This window comes from Pelobates fuscus, chromosome 3 (genome assembly GCF_036172605.1).
Source record: "Pelobates fuscus isolate aPelFus1 chromosome 3, aPelFus1.pri, whole genome shotgun sequence".
Taxonomy (NCBI): Eukaryota; Metazoa; Chordata; class Amphibia; order Anura; family Pelobatidae; genus Pelobates; species Pelobates fuscus.
The window spans coordinates 375891500-375918172 of record NC_086319.1 but is presented as its reverse complement, the minus strand read 5'-3'; the positions used below and the strand labels follow the sequence as shown (position 1 = coordinate 375918172).

The following is a 26673-nucleotide window of genomic DNA, read 5'->3' as shown; positions in this document are numbered from 1 at the left end:
AACTGCTCCTATAACTCCATATAACCTCTCTCTATAACTCCTCCTACTGTATTACTCTATATAACCTCTCCCTATAACTCCTCCTATTACTCCATATAACCTCTCCCTATAACTCATCCTATTACTCTATATAACCTCTCTCTATAACTCCTCCTATTACTCCATATAACCTCTCCCTATAACTCCTCCGATTACTCCATATAACCTTTCCCTATAACTCCTCCTATTACTCCATATAACCTCTCCCTATAACTTCTCCTATTACTCCATATAACCTCTCCCTATAACTTCTCCTATTACTTCATATAACCTCTCTCTATAACTCCTCCTATTACTCCATATAACCTCTCCCTATAACTTCTCCTATTACTCCATATAACCTCTCCCTATAACTTCTCCTATTACTTCATATAACCTCTCTCTATAACTCCTCCTATTACTCCATATAACCTCTCCCTATAACTTCTCCTATTACTCCATATAACCTCTCCCTATAACTTCTCCTATTACTTCATATAACCTCTCCCTATAACTCCTCCTATTACTCCATATAACCTCTCCCTATAACTCCTCCTATTACTCCATATAACCTCTCCCTATAACTCCTCCTATTACTCCATATAACCTCTCCCTATAACTTCTCCTATTACTTCATATAACCTCTCTCTATAACTCCTCCTATTACTCAATATAACCTCTCACTAAAACTCCTCCTATTTCTCTATATACTCTCTCTAACTCCTCCTATTACTCCATATAACCTCTCCCTAAAACTCCACATATTACTCTGTACGACCATTTTTTGTAGCTCCTTTATTACTTCATATAATCTCTCACCGACAATTTTATTCTGTGTTACACAGGTACAAGAAGTATGGAGTGAGATGTTACAACTGTTGGAACATTCCCAAAAAAGATGGGAAATCATGTTCTAATTACTGTGAATGTGGCGGGACCTTCCGAGTTCACTTATGACATACAACATTAACACTTGCCGTCTTAGAGGTGTTATATAATAGGTGATGATTGACTTTATATTTTCTTTCTTCTTATGCTGTTGGTTGTAGAAATGAGATTCTTCTGTGTGCGCCTATAGTTAATAATTAATGTTTTCAACTGCAGGGTTAAGGGGACCGGGGCAGTGCACCTAGACTGCTTCATTATAATCAGATAAAACAACTTGTTTAGGTAGAAAGTTGCACATCTTATTTGTTCTTAAAGGGACACTATAGTCACCTGAACAACTTTCGCTTAATGAAGCAGTTTTAGTGTATAGATCATACCTCTAGGGTTTTACTGCTCAATTCACTGTCATTTAGGAGTTAAAGGATCACTATAGTGTCAGGAAAACACACTTCTTTTCCTGACACTATATAACCCTCGGCACTGGTGACCTCTCCTCCCCCGCCGACCTCAGGAATGTGCATGCGCGGCAAGAGCCCCGCGCGCATTCAAACAGTCCATAGGAAAGCATTTCTCAATGTATTGCTATGGACGTTCTGCCCGCTGTATGCGATTTTCACATCCTGCGTCGCAGAAGCGCCTCTAGCGACTGTCAGGAAGACAGCCACTAGAGGCTGGATTAACCCTGCAATGTAAACATAGCAGTTTCTCTGAAACTGCTATTTTTACATCTGAAGGGTTAAAACCTGAGGGACCTGGCACCCAGACCACTTCATTGAGCTGAAGTGGTCTTGGTGACTATAGTGTCCCTTTAAATCACTTTGTTTCTGTTTATGCAGCCCTTGCCACACCTTCCCTGACTCTGATTGACACATCCTGCATGAAAACAAAATTGGTTTCACTTTCAATCAGATATAATTTACCTTAAACAATTGTATCTCTTTCTCTGTAATTTGAACTTTAATCACATTCATGAGGCTCTTGTAGGGTCTAGCAAACTATAAACATAGCAGGGGATAAGAAAATCTAAATTAAACAGAACTTGCAATAAAAGGAAGGATAAACTTTAGATTACTCTTTACAGGAAGTGTTTAGGAGAGCTGTGCAAGTTACATGCAGGGAGGTGTGACTAGGGTTTATAAACAAAGTGATTAGACTCCTAAATGGAAGAAAGTTGAGCAGTGAGACTGCAGGGAAATGATCTATACACCAAAACTGCTTCAGTAAGCTAAAGTTGTTTTGGTGACTATAGAGTCCCTTTAATGTAAAGAACCAACTCCTCTGCTGCAGGCAAAATCTCCTTTCTTCAAGTATAAGTGGTTGATCATTTGTCCTTTGCCAAGTCCTGTTAATGAATACATTATCAGAGAACTGTTGGTACCAGCCCCAGAGTTGTAGCAAATTAGTAACTGATTTGCAAAATTTAGACAAAATGTGTTGATTTGCAAAATTTCTCATTACAATCACTCCTAGACTATTTCAGTTTTAAGCCGAGAAAACACTCTGCTATGGTGTGCAGATACCAGGAGCTGACCTGTGATAATGGCTGAATGTGATAGAAAGTGCAAATATAAAAATTGCAAATGTAAAAAATGTGTACTGTGCCTTTAAGAGAACCAAAAATAGTATACGTAGCAGATATAATTGTGGAGATCAAAAGGAAGGAGTAAAAAAGTGTAAAATGGTGATAAAAACTAAAGATGAATCAAATTGCAGCAGATAAAAACAAAAAATCAAATAAAATAAAGATAAAATATAAAAAATCTGAATAAATAAAAGTAGAATTGGTAAAAGGTAAAGTGCAGCAGATGATATGTGCAGTGCAAATATCTCTATCTCTGATAAAGAGCAGGGTAGTTGATGTTCGCACCAAATATTATAATTTGTACACTCCAAAGATACAATCAAGGTAAAAAATACCTTTTTTTTTTGTGGAACTTTTTATAACCAACTTTATGGAACAATAATGTAAAAATAAGTGTTTATTTGCTAGTATCCCTGCATGTCTTTTCTGTATTTCTAAGTATGTTCAAACTCTAATACCACAACATATACACTTTAATGATTTTACTTCATTAAAAAAAAAAAAAAAAAAAAACTGAATTAGAGATTTACTTCTTTCTATTTTTTTCCAGTGAAAAAAAATATCAAATTTTCATTGACCTGCTGGGACGAAGATGTTTAATCCAAGTTTTTCTTTCTTTTGTAAAGTACAAGACTGTTCTAATAACAAATTTAATAAATCCTCTTTTTTGTTACCTGTCTCATAGCAGTCTTTTCTTAAATACTTTTTTTTTTTTTTTTGTGGTATTGAAGAATTGACATTCCTGAAGCATCTTGAACAGTAGAAACAGAATTCTCCAGGCCATTCAGGGAAAGTGCAGTTTATTAGTTTTGGCCACTAATCAAATGTCTTTTTTGGCCACTAATCAAATGACTCTTTAAATCCAGCATGTCAAACTCTCGGCCCACGGGCCGCATGCGGCCCACAAGGACCGTCTTTGCGGCCTGGCGAGCCTCGTGTACATGCTGGTGTTGTAGAAGAGAAGGCACCTGCTTTCCCTACATTGCAGGTGCCTACTCTGCCAACACATCCTCTGGGGAGGATGGCCGTGAGGGAGCTCAGTGTTCCAGCTCCTCACTGCTACCTCGCGCGCGCCGACTGAAGTGAAGCCGGGCGCCCGAATATGATGTCATATTCCGGCACCCGGCATCACTAAACCGCACAAAGGAGCAGTGAGGAGCAGATAGAAGGACCACGGGGAGAGGCCCCACATCGGCTCCATAAGGTAAGGAGCAATAACGAAAAAGTATGTGTGTGTCTGTCAGTGTGTGTGTGTGTCTGTGAGTGTGTGTGTGTCAGAGAGTGTGTCTGTCAGTGAGTGTGTGTGTCTGTATGTGTCAGTGTGTCTGTGTGTGTGTCTGTCAGCAAGTATGTGTGTGTGTGTGTGTGTGTCTGTCAGCAAGTATGTCTGTCTGTTTGTGTGTGTGTGTGTCTGTCAGCAAGTATGTGTGTGTCTGTCAGTGAGTGTGTGTGTGTGTGTGTGTGTCTGTCAGCAAGTATGTGTGTGTCTGTATGTATGTGTGTGTCTGTCAGTGTGTCTGTATGTGTGTGTCTGTCAGTGAGTATGTGTGTGTGTCTGTCTGTGAGTGTGTGTGTCTGTCTGTGAGTGTGTGTCTGTCAGTGAGTATGTGTGTGTGTCTGTCAGTGTCTGTATGTGTGTCTGTCAGTGTCTGTATGTGTGTGTGTGTGTGTGTGTGTCTGTCAGTGTGGGTATGTGTCTGTGAGTATGTGTGTGTCTGCCTGAGTATGAGTATGAGTATGTGTGTGTGTCTCAGTGAGTATGTGTGTGTGTCTGTCAGTGAGTATGTGTGTGCGGCCCGCATACACTTAAACCTTGTTTATGTGGCCAATGCCACACTTTGAGTTTGACATGCTTGCTTTAAATCATTAAGTGGGCAATTGTTACTGGGTCACTGTCATGGAAACGGAACCTATTAAACATGTCAGTGAAATCTAGTCCACAGGGGCACCTAGGGAAGCACCCTTCTAGTTTCCATTGAAAAACAAAATAATAAAATAATTAAAACAAAATTGTTGTGGTAAGTTCTAATAATACCTGTTTATCAGAATAAAAAACATGTATCATGACATCTCCATACATGCCTTTTACTGGTGGCATAAGATGTTACTGAAAATCTGAGGAACTACTTAAGTCAAGATTTTCTGGAATGTTTGATAAATCATCATACATGCTTAAAATGCTTTAACAAGATTCCCGAGTCACTTATTGGCTTTGCCATGGGTTTTCAGGTTTTGGACACCTTAAAACACAGACCTGCATATTGTCCTGTCTTCTAGGGCTGTTATTGGTTAATAGGTTTATTGGTTATTGGGTTTTTTTTGTCAATCTTTATTTTCATTGCATAACAAACACATATTTGTAGACATTTCGGAAGAATGTGAGCAACAGTAAACAATGTGGGTATGGCAAGAAAAGTCAAGAAAACTGCATTTTTTATGTTGTAATAAAGGCTTCAGAAATACAATTCTGAGTGAACATAGAAAATAATTAAGACAGCTGGAACCTAGAGCAGTAGGTGGCAACCAAGTTATAAACCACTGAGTGATTAGCGTTAACTTTGACAGGTGCTTAATTGGGGCACATGCAAAATATACTAGAGTAATCATAAAAAAGCCATCTGGGTCGTCCCTAGCAGATGAGTACTAGGTTTAGAGCATGGCAAAGAGTAAAATATACAAGGTAAATTGCATCTATCAATATTCCAAAGTGCAGTAATCTTCAGATTCATTGTATGTTCTACAAAATACGAGAAGAAAAGATGAAGAAGACACGCGTAGTGCACACTACACTTTTCTCCATAAACATATTGATTGTTATGAATTAAAATCCTTTTAATACACACCCAAACCAATTAATTTGTCCAAGAAATAATTTATTTTCTGGATGAATTTATCAATTTAAACATGTGGGTTAAACATATTTTAATTTGTATGAAGTAATTTGTTTGTGGACAAAACAAGTTTTGTGGGCACTATGCTTGCCTTCTTCAGCTCTAGTGCACACTAGGTTAAAGGTAATAATGCGTAATGACGTAATGATAGACTTGATAAAAAGTTCTCTTTATTTACCATTTTACTGATATACGACCTGTATAGGGACAGGGACTTTTCTTCCTCAAAACCAGCTTCTTATTGTACTTTCACTAATGGCATTTCATTAGCTAATATAGTCTGCCAGCTATAATAATCTTTTATTGAACCAAAAAAACTATTCAAATGAGAATAAATAACTCAAATAAAAATAAAAATATAAACATGTCTCCTCCAATATTTTAATTTAAAACTGTACACACTGAGCTGCAAATGAAAATAAGCAAAGGCACTAGGTAGAGTTTAGGTTATATGAATTCCAAGCTATGAATAAATTGAAGAAATCAGACCCGAAAATATCACCATGAATATCACAATGCACCAGTATTGCTCCGACTTCTGTCCTCTGTTGTATCCTAAAATAAGAATATTAAAACAAAAGTTAACACAAAGTTATCTATGCAATCAATTCACATTATTTAGCATAGGAAAAACAAACAAACAAACAACACACTGATAATGGGAATGCATTAGAGAAATGATAATGAACCAAAATCAGCAGAGATTGAAAAAAAATGTTTCTAAATATTTTAATATAATTTGACTTGAACAGGGAAGTCAAGGGCTAATTTTATGAGGGCTGCACACTGTTGTGCCTGATGGATTAACAATCCCAGGGTGATAACAAATATTTCCCTTCCAAAGTGTCTCCTCTTCTTTCCCAACCCTTGTTGAACTTTAAATCCCCAAGTCTCACACACATACCACAAGTTTTATTTTTTCACATCTACCAAAGTAAACTACTACTGTGATATCCCAATTCACTAATTTCCACCTCACTTGATTTTCTACTGATTTGTTACTTTTTACCAGCTTGTTTTTTCTTCTTGCTTTACACCGATGACTACGCATTAACATAACCCACTGCCAGCATTTTTCCCCCCACAGGAAACCCTTAATTAGAAATACTATTTATTCCCTTTTTTATATTACTCCGATTTTAAAACATTAACGAACAAAGAAGAAATCACTGTTAATATTACAAGGACAGGGAACATTGATAGGTTTTTGATTATGTATTCATGGATACTACGAGAAAACAGTGGCAACATTGCAGCCTTTTTGTGAGAGTTTTTGAGAATGTGGAAACCAGTGCGGTTGTACTCAAAATACACACAGGCAATTTTAATTTCCAGCACCTGATGGACGTGCGGATAGATGAAATGAGCATGCTTGGTGATACAACATGACGTAATGAAAGTGGTGTACATTGTACTTCGAAATATTTTTAGTAGTTTTAGATAGATTTTAGATTTATAAGTGCTCTGGGTCTTATAGAGATTCTATTTGCTCACTGGCACTAATATCTTGTAATATGCTCTCTTAATGAAAACCTTCCTCCTCATGTAGGTTGGGAATGGGACATGTCATTATATTTAAAAGGCATTAAAGGATGGACATAGTGCTGCCAATATATTGTGATTTTTCTAGACAAAATGTCTGTAAAACTGATTGACATAATGTTTAGCAATAATCACTTAAAAATTTAACCATTGTTATCCTTAAACCCTGTTGTTTGCATAGGAGTGTTACTCATGGTTCGAAGCTTGGCAGTAACTATAGTTTTTGAGTAAATGAAGATGACTCTCAAGTCCGAGTCATACTCTAAGTACACGCACGACAGATCAGCTAGACTTAGAAACTTTGAGGCTGGTTCTGTACCTGGGCCCTAAAACAGTTAATGATTGAGGCCAACTACCAGCACTCTCCTTTGAAGAAGAGCATTTAATCCATATTTGATTACCTGCCATAGTAAGCCGCTCAGTTTTCGTGCCATTTCCGTGCTTATTCTGAGCATTACAAGTATATCTTCCCACATGGGCCGGCTTCATGCCCCTGATTTTCACAGTGCGACTATCATCCGAAATTTCTACGTCTGCTGTCGGAGTGTTCCAGCTGTAAGTGGGAGCTGGATCGCCCTCTGCCTCACAAGTCAATGTAACGTTTTCGTCTTTGGACACCAAGAAATTAGGCGGCCCTTTAATATTTAATACCGAAGGCCTAACTGGAATTAAACAATGCAGAATGTTGGTATAAAGATGCAATGAATATATGCACAAACTGTTAGAATGTGGATATTAAGTGCAGAATGTTAAATGAAATAGAGGGGGCCAATTAACACGTTTATAATGAGCTACAAAATATATTTTTGAGTTGCTATAGCACATTTAATATTGTATATAATCTGCTATGAATAAAAGCAAGGAAATGTTTTTATTATGGAGTTGAACCTCCATTATTCAAAATGAACACTTTTGTTTGCACTTCTATTAAGAAAATATTAACGTCTACATAAATAATAAAATCTATTATTATCTTTCAGTACCTATCAAGGACTTGGCTCGTCTTAGATTAGTTACCAGATGGGACAAGCTTTCTCAATTAATACAAACCAGCAGAGCTACTGCCATGGAATAACTTTAAACTGTTGGTTTGTTGCTGATTGGTCGTCTCTCAAATTACCTTACTGATATTGTGACATTAGAATTCCGCCAGTTGTCTTTGCTAAATAATACTGCCTGTGCCATAGTAGGTGAGTACACAGTCTAGATGACCCTCTCACCCAGAGGCGTAACTAGAAACCACAGGGCCCGGTGCAAAAATTGACTGCCATACGTCTACCCCCCACCACATACGTACCCGCCATCCATACATCTACCTCCACCCCAGATATCCCCGTTCCCCCACATCCCCGCCCCCCCACAAATGCAGACAAACAGATACACACGCAGACACACATTCATGTAGACACACACATACACACTGACACACATACAGACAAACATACACAAATACACATACATGCAGACACACATACACACAGACACATACATACAGACACACATATATACACACACATAATTACAGACACACACACATACAGAGATACATACATACAGACACACATACATACACACATTGACACACACACATATACTTACAGAAAGACACACACACACACACACACACACACACAGAAATACTGATACTGACATTCTCTATCATACACAGACACAAACTATTAAAAACATTTAGTGACTTACCTAGGGTCCAGTGGCTGCCTCATGGAGATGAGAGTCAGAGCTCCCACTTTGACTCCCTCCTCTCCTCCTGCGCAGCATCACATCATCACTGGGGCCCGGTTATGCACTGACCGGGCCCCAGGAAATCCACTGCCATTGGGTGGCCCTAAGAGAAGGGCCACCCGATGGGCTCCTTCAATGCGGCCCTGGCAGTTTTCCGGTTGGGGCCGCACCAAAATGCTGGCGGGCACCCTGGTCCCAGGAGTCGACAGGGCGGCCGGGCCCCATGGAATGACGGGCCTGGTCGCATCTGCGACCCCTGCAACCGCGGTAGTTCCGCCAGTGCTCTTACCTCTTCTCTGTTCTCCAACCTGACCAATTATTTGTCCTTTTCCATTTAGAGCTATTGATTTTAGTGTCTTGCTTATGGCACTGAACTAAAAAAAAAAAACACAATTATTAATTTGTGGCTCACTTTGCTTTCTATAAGCCTATATAGGCTGATTGTAACGCATTATCATGTTTAGATTTCAAGCTATTTTGTGTACATTTAGGAACTCCGATCCTGTGTGACCACTGCACTACCGGACACCAAAGCCTTGACATCCTCTACAACAGTGTTACTGAAGTAGAATAAAAATAGGAGAATACATGGTATAGCTGGAAGTGGAAATACATCCAGAAACAAGCTTTAGGAATTACCAGCAGGTCTAGACAAAAAAACAAAAATGTTAAAAAGTCTATTTTCTGCAACCGCAACACCATCTATGAGTTCATCAAGTACGATGATCTCTGTCTAATCCTATAGGAACACAGGGTGGTGCTGCACCCATCCAGTGCTTCTCAAAGATAAGCATTAAATCCAAGGAGCATAGAACATAGAAACATAGAAACATAGAATGTGACGGCAGATAAGAACCATTCGGCCCATCTAGTCTGCCCAATTTTCTAAATACTTTCATTAGTCCCTGGCCTTATCTTATAGTTAGGATAGCCTTATACCTATCCCACACATGCTTAAATTCCTTTACTGTGTTAACCTCTGCCACTTCAGCTGGAAGGCTATTCCATGCATCCACTACCCTCTCAGTAAAGTAATACTTCCTGATATTATTTTTAAACCTTTGCCCCTCTAATTTAAGACGATGTCCTCTTGTTGTGGTAGTTTTTCTTCTTTTAAATATAGTCTCCTCCTTTACTGTGTTGATTCCCTTTATGTATTTAAATGTTTCTATCATATCCCCCCTGTCTCGTCTTTCCTCCAAGGTATACATGTTAAGATCCTTTAACCTTTCCTGGTAAGTTTTATCCTGCATTCTCAGCAAAATGAAAACATTGCTGTTTCTCTGCCAGTTTCTCTGCCAGTTTCTCTGCACCATTTATTCACCAAAACCACTACATTAAGAGGTAGTGGATTTAGTGCTTTAAGTTTCTGCTAATCTACAGTAACAGTAATCTGTAGTTGGTGATTTCAAAGGAAAGAAAGATATTTTTCTTCACTTTCCCTGAAGTTAATTGTCAAAACCTAGCCATGGACCTATGGCTCGTAGAAAGGTAGCTTCGGGATACAGAATGCAAGACCATCAAAGACCAGGCCGGAATATGCTATGTTTAGTTTCTAATAGAGGATGATTGAATCTCTCTCCTGATGATTGATATATGAAAGATCTGAAGTTATATTATGTTTCGGCCCTGGTTATTTTGTTATAGCTAGGTTGGGAAACATAAAGCTGTTTAATATAGACTAACAGCAAGTTGGTTTGCATACCCAGCATTTATTAGCATTGATAATGTATTCGTTTCTGTGCCATAAGCTTTCATGATTCAAAATTTTAATGGTCAGTGAAACTTATTAACAGCAGGTGTCATGTGTTAAAAGATGTTACATAGTTACATAGCTGAAAAGAGACTTGCGTCCATCAAGTTCAGCCTTCCTCACATTTGTTTTTTGCTGTTAATCCAAAAAAAGGCAAAAAAAAAAAAAAAAAACAGTTTGAAGCACTTCCAATTTTGCAACAAGCTAGGAAAGAAATTCCTTCTTGACCCCAGAAGGGCAGTCAGATTTATACTTGGATCAAGCAGTTATTACCCTACATTGAAAGATTATATCCTTGAATATTCTGTTTTTGCAAGTATGCATCTATGTATCTAGCTGTTTGAACATATGTATGGACTCTGATAAAACCACTTCTTCAGGCAGAGAATTCCACATCTGTATTGTTTTTACAGTAAAAAAACCTTTCCTTTGCTTTAGTCGAAATCTTCTTTCTTCCAGTCTAAACACATGACCTCGTGTCCTATGTAAAGTCTTTGTTAAAGGATGTTAAAGGGTGGTAATGAACTGAAGATCCCTAAATCTATTGACCCACATCATCCAGAGTCCCATGCATATTTTACCAGTGAGTCATTATATTCCATGCACAGGAGACAGATGATACAAGCAGAAATATTATTGGATATAGAAAATGTTAACACAATACATAAACCATATTTTATGCATATTAGGTGAACGCATGCCATTTGACTTTTAACATTTAACCAGGGTTCTCTGCGACACAGTGAATTAACACTAGAATTGAAAAATGCACATAGAAAAGTGAGTGAATGCCTTAGATACTTACATTGTACTTTCACTGTGACTTGTTTTGAAGTGGTATCGAAGTTTGTTGCCCTACAACTATATAGACCAGCCATGCTTCTGGTCACTGTGAATTTTTCCCCTTCCATATAGGTTTTGCTGTCCTTCGAGCAAGTCACGTTTGGGGGAGGGTACCCCTCAGCTATGCAGTGGAAAGATTTAGTTTCTCCTTCAACCCATGTTACATCTTTTGGGCAGTCTGTGAAAGATGGTTCGGCTGTAAATAGGAGAGAGGTGGATGCTGTTAATCAAGCATTGCTGGAATCTTGTCTTTTTTTTTTTGAGGGACCCACCTATGGCAAGGAAGAGACAGAATAACTTGGAAAGAACTCCCTACATTTCAAAGACTGTGCCCTGAATGCTGCACAATATTGATAGAGGATATTGGGTCCCGCTGGGCCAAAATGTTTTGGGTCAAAGTAGACTACCTGTACTTTAGTACACCATACAATATTGGAAAGGGGTGCAAACCTTGGACACGCACACTTTATCATGATGCTGGAGTGTGTGAATGTTTCACAAATAGTACATTATGTTATAATAAAAAGTTTTTAAGGGAGGAGTTATAGGGAGAGGTTATATGGAGTAATAGGAGGAGTTATAGGGAGAGGTTATATTGAGTAATAGGAGGAGTTATAGGGAGAGGTTATATGGAGTAATAGGAGGAGTTATAGGGAGAGGTTATATGGAGTAATAGGAGGAGTTATAGGGAGAGGTTGTATGGAGTAATAGGAGGAGTTATAGGGAGAGGTTATATGGAGTAATAGGAGGAGTTATAGGGAGAGGTTATATGGAGTAATAGGAGGAGTTATAGGGAGAGTATATATGGAGTAATAGGAGGAGTTATAGAGAGAGGTTATATGGAATAATAGAAGGAGTTATAGGGAGAGGTTATATGGAATAATAGGAGGAGTTATAGTGAGAGGTTATATGGAGTAATAGGAGGAGTTATATGGAGAGGTTATATGGCATAATAGGAGGAGTTATAGTGAGAGGTTATATGGAGTAATAGGAGGAGTTATAGAGAGAGGTTATATGGAGTAATAGAAGGAGTTATAGGGAGAGGTTATATTGAGTAATAGGAGGAGTTATAGGGAGAGGTTATATGGAGTAATAGGAGGAGTTATAGGGAGAGGTTATATTGAGTAATAGGAGGAGTTATAGGGAGAGGTTATATGGAGTAATAGGAGGAGTTATAGGGAGAGGTTATATGGAGTAATAGGAGGAGTTATAGGCAGGGCCGGTGCTTGGATTTTTAGGTACATAGGCGAAGATGCATTTTTCCGCCCCCCCCCCCCAAAAAAAACATCTTCACCTATGTGCCTCTTAACCAGCCCCTCCCTGTCCCTTCCCTGTCCCTTAGTGTTCTTCTCCCCTCCCCCCTCTTTTCCCTGTCTCTTGGTGTTTCTCTCCCATTCCCTCCCTGTCCCTTGGTGCACCCCACACCCCTTTAGTGGTCACACTCCCCTTCCTGGTGTGTCAATGTGTACAGAGTGTAGCGGAGCGCGGTACAGGAGCTTCAGTTTTCTGTACCCGGCCGAACTGACAGGGAGTGCTCTCTCTGTGAGCACCTCCTGTCAGTCTGGCCAGGTACAGGAAACAGAAGCTCCTGTACCGCGCTCCGCTCCGCTACACTCTGTACACACTGACTGTCACACACTCAATGACAAACACACAGACGTCACTGACAGACACAGACTCATTGACAGACACACTGATAGTCACACACAGACTCAATGACAAACATACTCTCACTGATTTGACAGACACACACTCATACACTTACAAACACACTCATCATACACTGACAAACACACTCATACACTCACATGCACACACAGACGCACTCACTCACACACACAAGCTGTCACTCGCAGACGCACACTCTGTCACTCGCAGACGCACACGCTGTCACACACAGACGCACTCGCAGACGCACACTCTGTCACTCGCAGACGCACGCCGTCACTCGCAGACGCACACGCCGTCACTCGCAGACGCACACGCCGTCACTCGCAGACGCACACGCCGTCACTCGCAGACGCACACGCCGTCACTCGCAGACGCACACGCCGTCACTCACACACACACACAGACACATACACTCACACACAGACACATACACTCACACACACACACAGACACACACACACACAGACACACAGACACATACACACACACAGACACATACACTCACTAATTATTTTACAAATACATATTTTCCACCCAGCCTCCCTACCTGGAGAGCTGGTGTGGATGAGGAATCCTTCCCTGGGGTCCAGTGGGGCTGCTGGGCGGCGTGCGGCTGTGCTGAGATCAGATGCGGCGAGGGAGCTCTAACCTCTCTGCTCTGCTCCCTCGCGCGCTGTCTGCTGATACCGCGGGAGCCGGAATATGACGTCATATTCCGGCTCTCGCGGTATCAGCAGACAGGCAGCGCGCGAGGGAGCAGAGCAGAGTGGTTAGAGCTCCCTCGCCGCGTCTGATTACAGCACGCCGCACCGGAGGCCGAGATGGTGGCCCGGCAGGAGGGAGAGCTTCCCTCCTGCCGGTCACTGAAATCTTGCGCCCCCAGAGCCCGTGCGCCCTAAGGCGGCCGCCTGTGCCGCCTTATGGACGCGCCGGCCCTGGTTATAGGGAGAGGTTATATAGATCAATAGTGGAGTTGTAGGGAGAGGTTATATAGAGTAATAAGAGAAGTTATAGGGAGAGGTTATATGGAGTAATAGGAGGAGTTATAGGGAGATGTTATATAGAGTAATAGGAGGAGTTATAGAGAGAGGTTATATGGAGTAATAGGAGGAGTTATAGGGAGAGGTTATATGGAGTAATAGGAGGAGTTATAGGGAGAGGTTATATGGAGTAATAGGAGGAGTTATAGAGAGAGGTTATATGGGGTAATAGGAAGAGTAATAGGGAGTTATAGGGAGAGGTTATATGGGGTAATAGGAAGAGTTATAGGGAGTTATAGGGAGAGGTTATATGGAGTAATAGGAGGAGTTATAGAGAGAGGTTATATGGAGTAATAGGAGGAGTTATAGGGAGAGGTTATATGGAGTAATAGGAGGAGTTATAGGGAGAGGTTATATGGAGTAATAGGAGGAGTTATAGGGAGAGGTTATATGGAGTAATAGGAGGAGTTATAGGGAGAGGTTATATGGAGTAATAGGAGAAGTTATAGGGAGAGGTTATATGGAGTAATAGGAGCAGTTATAGAGAGAGGTTATATGGGGTAATAGTAGAAGTTATAGGGAGTTATAGGGAGAGGTTATATGGAGTAATAGGAGGAGTTATAGAGAGAAGTTATATGGAGTAATAGGAGGAGTTATAGGGAGAGGTTATATGGAGTAATAGGAGGAGTTATAGGGAGAGGTTATATGGAGTAATAGGAGGAGTTATAGGGAGAGGTTATATGGAGTAATAGGAGGAGTTATAGGGAGAGGTTATATGGGGTAAAAGGAGGAGTTATAGGGAGAGGTTATTTGAAATAATAGGTGGAGTAAAAGGAGGGGTTCAATAGAAAGATTATGTGTTATGAAGGGGTTATATGAAAATGATATATATAGGTAATATGAGCAGTTTTAGGGAAAGCAATGTAAGATGATACATATGGATTGTTTCTTACTCACATCTAACATGTAACGTTTTGGTTTTGCTTCTGACTTCCAGTCTGGCCACGCAGAATATCTCCATGTTTTGGAAGTCCATGGTAATCTCAGGCCTGCAGGTTACTTTAGGAAATGGTTTATTAGTCTGTACACAGGAATCCAGTTTCGTTATCTTGTTTCTAATCTCCAAATTCACTTCTTCTGGACCAGCGTATTTCATGGTGCATTGGAAGATTGCTTCTTCTCCTTCTTCGAGATTATTTTCTACTTCTAAGATTGGTTCGGGAAGAGAAGCTGACGGAAGAGAAGTCTCTTTTAATTCTAATGAGGATTTTCTCAATGACATTAATTGTTATTATTAGGAACAGAAGGAATCAAGAACTGATGACTGCTTGCAAACAAGAAACTTAGCTAGTGAGATACTGCCATGTAACACACACACACACACACACACACACACTCTACATTTCTGAAGATTCCTTGGAGAGGCAAAACGCATAAAGTGGGACTCTTGAAAGTATTTTTGTTACTATTTTATTGTTTTATACTTTGTTTTGGTTATTTAAACAGCTACCGTATATACATGAGTATAAGACGAGTTTTTCAGCACATTTTTTGTGCTGAAAAACCCCCATTCGTCTTATACTCGAGTCAATGTCTGTATTATGGCAACTTACATTGCCATAATACAGACAAGGACCGCTGGGCTGGCAGGGCCTGTTGGGGGCTGGCAGAGAGCTGTAACTTATCTTTCCTGCAGCTCCTGTCAGCTCCCTTCTCTCTCCTCCGGTCTGGTCAGCTCCACTGTAAGTCAACGCTCCGCGCGGCACTTAGACCGCGAAACTTGCAGTGGAGCTGACGAGCTGACCGGACCGGAGGAGAGAGAAGGGAGCTGACAGGAACTGCAGGAAAGGTAAGTTACAGCTCTCTGCCAGCCCCCCTCCTACACAGTGCACACCTCTGGACCACCAGGGAATGAAAGCCCCCTCCCTGGCCATGTATCAAGCAGGGAGGGGGGACAAAAAAAATCTAAATAAATACAAATTTAAATAATAATAAAATAAAAATAAAATATTAATAATATAAAAAAAATAATATAAAAAAATTAATATAAATGCCCACCCCCCATCAAGGCTCTGCATCACACACACACACTGCATTCATACACACACACACTGCACTCATACACAAACACACACTGCACTCATACACACACACACACTGCACTCATACACACACACTGCACTCATACACACACACACTGCACTCACACACACACACACACACACACACACACACACACACACTGCACTCATACACACTGCATTCATACACACACACACTGCACTCATACACACACACACACACTGCACTCATACACAAACACACACTGCACTCATACACACACACACACTGCACTCATACACACACACACTGCACTCATGCACACACACACTGCACTCATACACACACACACACTGCACTCATACACACACACACTGCACTCATACACAAACACACACTGCACTCATATACACACACACACTGCACTCATACACACACACACTGCACTCATACACACACACACACACTGCACTCATACACACACACACTGCACTCATACACACACACACACACTGCACTCATACACACACACACTGCACTCATACACACACACACACACACACACACACCGCATTCATACAAACACACTGCATTATATACACACACTGTAAATAAATATTCAATTAATATAATTTTTTGGGGATATAATTTTATTTAAAAATTTACCAGTAGTGATACCGGTGAAACTGACGGAAGCCAAGCACAGAGAGATGGACACAGGTTTCTTCAGGAAGGAAGAGATTCTTTATTCGATTCACCGAACGGGACTCAGAGGGACTAATGTCACCAAAATACAACAAGATCTGAGCCCCGGACAATAGTGTAGGTTCCTTATATAGGCATGTAACTCCTCCCATAATAAGCTCCACCCACACATACTCTTACCCAATCAATCGAACAAGAACTAACTTCCTGTTTGACCGCATGGCTTGCCCAGCACAATGGAGGAGGGGAATACTACATCCGGTATTCTCGCACATGCTCCGTACACTACTGATTGTATCTTTGCCACGTACAACCAACCGACCGATACACCCGTATATGCACGTACACATGCCACGTGGTAATCTCGGCCTACTAAATTTATTTTTACCGAGATTCCACCACATTCCCCCCTTTGATGCCTCTGATATTTTCACAATTCCGGAGGCATCACTTAACCATAGTTTGCATATACCTCAGGTTGCCATGAACCAGACCAGACTTTGCGATTAATGACATGAATCCCTCAACATTCCTCTTCCTGCACTGGTTCTCCCTGATTTAGAGCCTCATATCTATATATGGCCATTATCTGTGCAGCAGCCTTTCTTTCTGCTATATTTTCTATAATGCCCTGCACAGACCTAACTACCAAAGGAACAAGACATGGTAGGAGAAGACACAGTATTAAGATTAGCATGACTCCACCTACCAATGCCTTAAGTCCTCCAAACTGCTCATACCAATTACTTGGATTATACCCTTTCCATACCTGGGTAGGCACATGCGCTAGTTTAACCATATGGCTAGTAAGCTCAGCTATTGCTTGCCCTTCATCATCTATTTGAAGACAGCAATTGCTTAGGCTAAACTTCCCACATACACCTCCCTCTACTGCCAATAGGTAATCCAAAGCTAATCTATTTTGGTAAACGGCTGTCCTCATCCTAGTATTACGCTTCGCTAGGAGATTGAGCGCTTGCGATGTCTCATTGGTAATTATTTCAACCACTGCCTGTAATCTTATAATACGGTTGAGCATATATATTGGGGTTCTATATCCAAAAGTACCATACTCTGCCCATGTAGCTGGCCCATAATAATCTATAATAAGCTGGGGAGGCCATTCATTACCTTCCCAGGTACCTATCTCTAGGGGCCCCCTTTTCTTCCTATGATTCACATCATATACTTTAACTCCCAAAGTCTCTCCTGTTTCAATAGGCAACAAGAAGAAGGATGGTTTGAGCATAACTAACACACATGCCCCTTCCCAGTCCTGTGGTAACTCCGAATAAGCTTTCTTACCACAGATCCAGTACAAATTTGCCGGGGCTTTCAAACTAGATGTGATAGATAGATCAAACCACACGTCCTTTAAATTGGTATAACTTGCAAACGGGTTAGGCGGTTCTGAGACATTTGAAGCGACCACCAGGTTGTATTCTTTGTATTATCATCATAAGCTTTTTGCCCTAGACAAGTCAGTTCTCCTACAGATGTATTAAACATTATTCCTTTCCTTGCTATGCAAACATAACCTATGATGGAGGTCTTTAATCGCCACTCAGATTTACTTCTAACACTAATTTGATAATCGGCTTGAGAAGATATTATTTGTTCAATTTTCTCAGAACCAGAATACATTACCTCCTTTGCTTCCCAGGGCCATTGGTCTCCCATGTTAGTACCTCCACACACATAGCAGTTGGTCACATTAAGACTACCAGCAATACTCTCAGCTAGATCAATAAACAGGTTTTTAGCATTATGGGGGATCTTATTTTCTACACTCATCTCTTCATAAAAAGAATGGAAAACCTGATGAGTTTGGGATGCTACAGTATCGGTCTCTATCCCTATAAATAATATTGTCCCAGGATCCAAACCCGTCCCATATATCTGGAACCCAAATAAGTTTCCGAACCTATCTATAAATTGTTCAGGATTATTAATAAGTATATGGACTGGGTTACACTCCATAGACTTACAATATGGTTTGGTAGGCAACTAACAATCATATCCCTATCTACTGTCTGTCCCCAAGTTGCCCACCCCACACAAGACCAATATGGACAATAATTATAATCCCTATCTGGGCATTTTGGATTTACATACTTGTTTTTACTACTGGGACAAATATACTTATCATTAGACCCATACGTTCTCTCCCACTTAAGATCCCCGCATACATTCCACGGTTTTCTACCACTTGATATCGCCTTACATGCATCAAATAGCAGAACACCCGAAGAATGTACGGTTTCTAATACTGTTTTATTTATTAGGGTCCCCTGTGGGTCTCCATTCCGGAGGGTCAACCAAATTGTACGGGGTTGATACTCTGGATTGAAGCACTTAGGTTCTCCTACTCCTAAATGGCATACACTATACTCTATACCTAAGTATCTACACCTAGATACATATCCTTTACACTCATATTGTGAATGCCAAATTAGGGTCTGGGAAATATGATTACCTGTTATAGTAGTCTTAATGCAAACCTCACAGCTAGGTGTGTCGGTACCTCTACCTTCCTGAATAATTAAAATCACAAAAATATACATTATCGAGAGCACTTCTTTCGACGTTTTCATCCTCAGTCTTCGTCCGTGCGATGGCACCTCAGCTTCCAGGCTGTAAGGGCTGCAAGGAATGGAGTTCTGCAGGTCCTCTCTTCCCTTCACAGAGGTCCCTTTAAGACACCCTGGCTATGTCACGTGGGTAAGTGGTCAGGCTTTATTATGGCCGTCAAATCACTCACTTGCTGATCTCTTTAAACACACTTGAAATCCCGATATCTCCTCGTCACTCCGACTGAGTCGTGCGCTTTAACCGGATCTTGCAAGGATTCTCTGGATCTGGTGTAGCTTGCCAAGAATCTACTGCTGCTGGTTTAACCCTGGAGTGATGAATCCACGGAGTCACTTCAGCCACCTTTATAGCTGTAGGGGTAGACAAAAGAACAACATAAGGACCCCTCCACTTAGGCCCTAACGGTACACTGTTCCACTCTTTAATCCATACTTGATCTCCTGGATGATAACTATAAACAGGGGGATAAATATTCACAGGTAATCTATCTTGTACCCATTTCTGTACCTCCTCCATAGTTTTACCCAACTCTACAACCTGCTGCCGGGTAATTCCTTCTCCCAACTGACTCAAGTCCCCCCTTAAGTTACCAAGTACGGGAGGTGGACGCCCATACATGATTTCAAAAGGTGAGAGACCCATCCTTCTGGTAGGTGTACTACAAATATGCAACAGAGCTATGGGCAAAAGAACATTCCACTTAAGCTGAGTCTCTTGACACATCTTTGCCAATTGGTTCTTAATAGTTCTGTTCATCCTTTCTACTTTACCAGAGCTCTGAGGTCTATATGCCGTATGAAGCTTCCACTTAATACCAAGCATATGAGTCAGTTGTTTTAGGCACTGGTGAACAAAGGCTGGACCATTATCCGATCCTATAGAGCATGGTAGTCCATATCGGGGTATTATTTCTCACAACAGGAATCGTACAACTTCTCCTGCTTTCTCTGTACGAGTAGGACATGCTTCTACCCACCCTGAATAGGTACACACAACTACTAGTAGGTAGCGATGTCCACCGGATTTAGGCATTACAGTATAGTCTATTTGAAGATCGGACATAGGGAGTCCCCCCATATACTGGACTCCCGGTGGTTTCACTGGTCCTTACCTTGCATTATTCTTGGCACATATCACACATCTTCGTACAATGGCTTGAGTCAAGTTGGACAATCTTGGTATGTAGAAATGTTTCCTGAGAGATTCTTCCATACTATCTCTTCCAGAATGTGTCCCGTTGTGATAGTTCTGGACAATTTCTACAGCTATTGATGCTGGAATGACTATTCTTCCATCTTCTAACTGATACCATTTATTCTCCAGGTACTTTCCAGCTTCAGTCTTTAACCACTCTTCTTCTTGAGCTGTATAAACTGGAGTCCATTGAGACAGTGGAGTCGGTATAAGAGCAGCTATATGTTCCACATACTCCTGTCTTCCTGATTCAGCGGCACGCTTAGCTGCATTATCTGCCATCCGATTTCCTTTGGTTACATCACCATCTCTTTTCAGATGCGCCCGACAATGTATGATACCAACTTCTTTCGGTTCCCACACGGCTTCCAGTAGTTGTAATATCTCAGCTGCGTACTTGATTTCTTTACCCTCTGAATTCAATAATCCTCTTTCTTTATACAAAGCTCCGTGGGCATGAGTGGTTAAAAATGCATACTTGGAGTCCGTGTAGATGTTCACTCTTAAACCTTCTGCCAATTGTAACGCTCGTGTTAGTGCAATTAGTTCTGCCTTCTGTGCCGATGTTCCTTTCGACAATGGCCGAGCTTCTATCACCTTGTCTATTGTTGTTACTGCATATCCTGCATAGCGAATCCCTTCTTTCACATAACTACTGCAGTCCGTATAGGACTGGACATCAGGGTTCTGGATGGGAAAGTCACGAAGGTCTGGTCTACTTGAGAACACTTCATCCATCACCTCCAGGCAATCATGTTGACTCTCAATAGGTTGTGGCAAAAGGGTAGCTGGATTTAAGGTGTTAACAGTCTCTAGATGCACTCTTGGGTTTTCACATAACATAGCTTGATACTTAGTCATGCGGCTGTTACTAAACCAATGATTGCCTTTATAGTCTAGCAACGTTTGTACTGCGTGCGGGACTCGTGAGTTCCTGACCCAGAGTGAGTTTATCAGCTTCGGCTACCAGCAGGGTGGCGGCAGCTACGGCTCTTAGACAAGGTGGAAGACCACTGGCCACTGCATCCAGTTGTTTGGACATATATGCAACAGGTCGTTGCCATGATCCCAAGTACTGTGTCAATACTCCCACAGCCATTCTTCTTTGCTCGTGTACATATAAGTAGAATGGGCGTGTATGATCAGGTAGACCTAATGCTGGGGCACTCATCAAAGCCTTCTTCACATCTTCAAATGCCTTTTGCTGTTCAGGGGTCCACAGGAAGGGATCGTGTTCTGTGCCTTTTATAGCTGCATAAAGAGGTTTCGCCAATATCGCATAACTGGGAATCCATATCCTACAGAAGCCTGCTGCCCCCAAGAATTCCCGCACTTGCCTTCTATTCTTGGGTATTGGTATTTGGCATACAGCTTCTTTTCTCTCTGGCGACATTATTCTTTGACCTTCAGAGATATGGAATCCCAGATACTTGACAGTTGGCTGACACAACTGAGCTTTCTTCCTGGACACCTTGTATCCTGCCTTCCAGAGAATGTGTAGTAAATCATGTGTTGCTTGCTGACATATTTCTCTAGTAACTGCCGCTATCAACAAATCATCTACGTATTGCAATAGTACACACTCTCCTGGGATGGACTTGAAATCCAGTAAATCTTGACTTAAAGCTGATCCAAATAGGGTAGGTGAATTTTTAAACCCTTGGGGCAGTCTCGTCCAAGTCATCTGGCGTTTCGAGCCTGTTACAGCATTTTCCCATTGGAATGCGAAGATACACTGGCTTTCCGCAGCAATCCGAAGGCAAAAGAAGGCATCTTTGAGATCTAGGACAGTGAAATAGGTAGCCCCGCCCGGAATTAAAGCAAGCAGGTTATATGGATTGGGCACAACTGGGTGTCTACTTACGACCGCATCATTGACTGCTCTCAAGTCCTGCACAGGGCGATACTCATCTGTACCGGGCTTTTGCACAGGCAACAATGGGGTGTTCCAGGGGGAAGTACAGAATTTTAGGATACCATACCTTATGAACTTATCCAAATATGATTGTATGTTCTTCTTGGCCTTTTGTGGGATATGATATTGTCTTAAGCTCACTGGATAAACCCCAAGCTTCAGTTCGATTCGAATTGGTGGAATATTGCAAGCAAGTCCTGGTGGGTTGTTCTCTGCCCACACTCCTGGTATATTGAACAAGGATTCATCACTCTTAGGGTTTTGGCTAGTCAACACTGTATAAAGTCGCCACTCTTCTTCCTTTGGTACTGCTATTGTCATTATACCTGAAGGTCCATTGAACTTCAAAGATGTTGTTCCGTTAGGTAGAAATGTTATCTGTGCTTGTAATTTTGACAACAAATCACGTCCTAACAGTTGGACTGGACATTCAGGCATATAAAGGAATTGATGTTTCACTACGTGGCCTCCCAATGTACAGAGTCGACTTTTAAGAACCGGTTTAGCAGCACTCCTTCCAGTTGCTCCTATTACGGTGATAGTTCTTCCAGATGGAGGAGCAACAGTCACCACCGAATGTTCAGCACCAGTATCGATCATGAAAGCACTCCTTTTTCCCCCTATTGCTACATCGACCATAGGCTCCGCTCGGCCAAGGGGGATGGAGCCCGGTCGGTATCAATAGTCCTCCATGACTGTGTCAGCCAACCCCACAAAGTCCCTATCTTCTCTATCGCGGGGTCTCTGCGCTGCTGGGTAGTACCTGTCTCCACTAACACTTCCTCTATTATTACCACTATTCCTTCCAGGACCTCCTCTACCTCTTGCTCTGCCTCTATAATTACCATATCCTGCCCTAGGTCTGTCTCTCTCATACTGTTCCCTTTGTGGACACTCACGTCTCCAATGCCCTTCTTCCTTACAGTACGCGCACTGATTCCTACTCAAGGGTTCCCTATTCCATTTACTCTCGCCTTTATCCGTTCCCCTATACACTTCCTTTTCCCTTCTATCTACGCCTGCGATCGCTACCGCTAGCATATCTGCCTTTCTACGCATCTTGCGCTCTTCCTCCTTCTTTGTCTCGGTTTCCCTATTCATGTATACCTTGTTTGCTACCTCCATTAGTTGGGTTATGGACATCCCTACAAACCCTTCTAACTTTTGTAGCTTGCGCTTTATATCTCCGTAGGCTTGGCTGACAAAGGCAGAGTTAACCAATAAAATTAAACGGGCTTACTAAAGGGAGTTTAATTGAGCGGTGCGCCTTCGCTCCTTCCCTCCACTGGAGGGTGCAGATTCCAAATAACCCCTTATGGGCCTACCGCACAATCGGTATCCAATACCCCTAGTGGGTCCGCCGTCTAAAACAGCGGTCGTCTTACCTCCTCGTTCCTGAACCTGAGTTCACACTCATCGACGGGGACACCCCAGCACTTACTATGTAGAGGCCGATGATCTCCTGGACAACAGACCAGTGGCGCCGAGACGAAGGGAGGTCCACGCAGAAGTTCAGGGGTGCAGCCGTAGAGAACGTGGGCAAAGATAGACCGTCTCACGCCTCTGCTTCTCAGCTACCGTTGAACGATGAGCTTCCCGGCCAATGCACCAAATGATACCGGAGAAACTGACGGAAGCCAAGCACAGAGAGATGGACACAGGTTTCTTCAGGAAGGAAGAGATTCTTTATTCGATTCACCGAACGGGACTCAGAGGGACTAATGTCACCAAAAAACAACAAGATCTGAGCCCCGGACAATAGTGTAGGTTCCTTATATAGGCATGTAACTCCTCCCATAATAAGCTCCACCCACACATACTCTTACCCAATCAATCGAACAAGAACTAACTTCCTGTTTTACCGCATGGTTTGCCCAGCACAATGGAGGAGGGGAATACTACATCCGGTATTCTCGCACATGCTACGTACACTACTGATTGTATCTTTGCCACGTGCAACCAACCGACCGATACACCAGTATATGCACGTACACATGCCACGTGGTAATCTCGGCCTACTAAATTTATTTTTACCGAGATTCCACCACAGTAGCTGCTGCATTTCCCACCCTAGTCTTATACTCGAGTCAAGAAGTTTTTCCAGTTTTTTGGGGTAAAATTAGGGGTCTCGACTTATATTCGGGTCGACTTATACTCGAGTATATACGGTAACTTTTATAGATATACTGTGCTTTTTTATTTATTTACCTACTGCTTCCTGGTATCATCATATCCTTAGGTGCGGATTATACCACCCTTGCTATTCATACTAGAGCAAGTTCGGCTCTGGGAATTGTAAGTACATTACTTTATCCTCTTTTGATTTTCAAACCGTACTTACTTCACCATATGAGTTTTTTTTCTGTATTTACCTCCACATATATCCTGCATACTGCACTTTATCTGAAGTACCTGTGTTGGTTGCATCATTATATATCCTTATATGGTGTTATACCGTCCATGCGCACAACAGCAGAGCTCTAAGTTAGCTCTAACAAATGTTAGTAGAATATACAAGATTATAAGCTCATTACCTATATACACATCATACTGTGCTGCACTATTATTTTGTCTTTTGGTTCTTATTCTGAGGTCAACTGTGTTAAACAACTTAAAGACTTATGTACGTATAATATCTGTACACTTAAGCGATGTATACTCTGTCTTCTTGTAACGCACTAATAATAATCTGTACTTTTTGTAGTACTCTGCAGCCAGATAAGGTTTTGTTATCTCTATGTAGCCTGCTTAAACTTCTAAAGAGATGACCCAATAATTAATTAAACATTTGCTTTTCATCAAAACATGCTGTGCCATTAAAAAAATATACCAGGATTTCCTACACATATTTGATAAAATTAAAATTATATTAAATAAGTCAATTTTCATCCATCCACCTAATTCCTGATTTTGATCCAAAGAGCGGTAAGCCGATTGAGGATCCAGACCTCCCTTGGTAGGGAAGACAACTTAAAGGTGTTTTTACATGTGGAGTTTGTGAGTTCCATATAGAGTGGGGGCACTGTTTTCCCCACCACTGCAGGTCCCCTCTCCCTCCCACCTCCCAATCCACGGTTGCTGAAGGGGTGAAAACCCTTTCAGTCACTTACGTAAGACCCCCGTCGATGTCCCTCGGCGGTGTTTTGGGTCGCCGCCGCTCCTCCTCTTCATTAAATCGGCCAGTGGGCGAGACTGATCCCGCCGGCCGGCCGGGGAGACCTAATGGAGCTCTTCAATGCTTTCCTATGGGGAATTGAGCGACGCTGGAGGTCCTCACACAGCATGAGGATGTCCAGTGACGCTCTAGCACAGAAAATCTGTGCTAAAGACACGGAAGTGCCCTCTTTTGGCTGTCTAGTAGGTGGAGTTAACCCTGCAAAGTAATTATTGCAATTTATAAAAAAAACTGCAATAATTACACTTGCAGGGTTAAGGGTAGTGGGAGTTGGCACCCAGACCACTCCAATGGGCAGAAGTGGTCTGGGTGCCTGGAGTGACCCTTTAAGCTAAGTAGCTTTTGTCCAAATACTGCTACTTTGGTGAATATTGGAATCCTGTATTTTTACATTAGATAAAATTAAGTTGTGTTTCTACTGTCGTAATGGATTACCAGCATTTAAAAAAAAACCTAAAACTTGTCATCAGATTATATAGCAATGTTTAATTCTGTGCACCAGAAACAACCGTCAGCACTTTACCACCAGGTGGTTGAAGATCCGGCTGTAAAGGGACTAGGGTGTATTTTGTTATGGATGCCAGAGAATTGAGGATTTTGAAATTGCAGCCAAAAGATGCTCTCATGTCTACAGCTGGTTTGTTAAGGGGTGTTTTTTTTTTTTTTTTTTTTAGCATATAGTGCTGCAAATAAACTAATTATGAGTTTGTAATTTTACAAATGTTGCAACTATTTCCCCTTCTCCATAAAGAACCGAATCCCGGTTTGACTATGAGCTTTTGTGATTCACGATTTTGTTTTTCATGGATGAGACTCAGCACTAAATATTTTGGGACTGGTATGTATTTTCCCCTCAAAACACTTGATTGACAGCTTGTTGGGGAAGAAGTGGTACTTCCAATTCACATTTTCTGATGTTTGACAGAAGGATGGCCGCAGAAAAATAACTGATGCAGCCAACTGTGCCCTTGATTCAATTTGCAATCCGCAGTAAGAGTAGTTATATAGAACATGTGCCCTATAATGGTTACTGTCTTTTCTTTCAACTTTACATGCATTTTAGTGAATGATACTACTTCCTTGACCGAATTTATAAAATGTATTTCTGAAGTCTAAACTA

At 41.5% G+C, this 26673-nt stretch overlaps 1 protein-coding gene across 1 annotated transcript in view; it reads right to left on the bottom strand.

Moving 5' to 3' along the window:
- Positions 1-5739: 5739 nt before the first annotated feature.
- Positions 5740-26673, bottom strand: part of LOC134603474 (intercellular adhesion molecule 5-like) — a 36879-nt gene continuing 15945 nt past the window's right edge. The window contains exons 2-5 of the mRNA XM_063449468.1: positions 14869-15141; positions 11223-11456; positions 7323-7583; positions 5740-5934 (exon numbers count right to left, since the gene is read on the bottom strand). Coding sequence (XP_063305538.1) covers positions 5843-5934; positions 7323-7583; positions 11223-11456; positions 14869-15141 — 860 coding nt within the window. The 3' untranslated portion in view covers positions 5740-5842. The remainder of the gene's footprint in view (positions 5935-7322; positions 7584-11222; positions 11457-14868; positions 15142-26673) is intronic.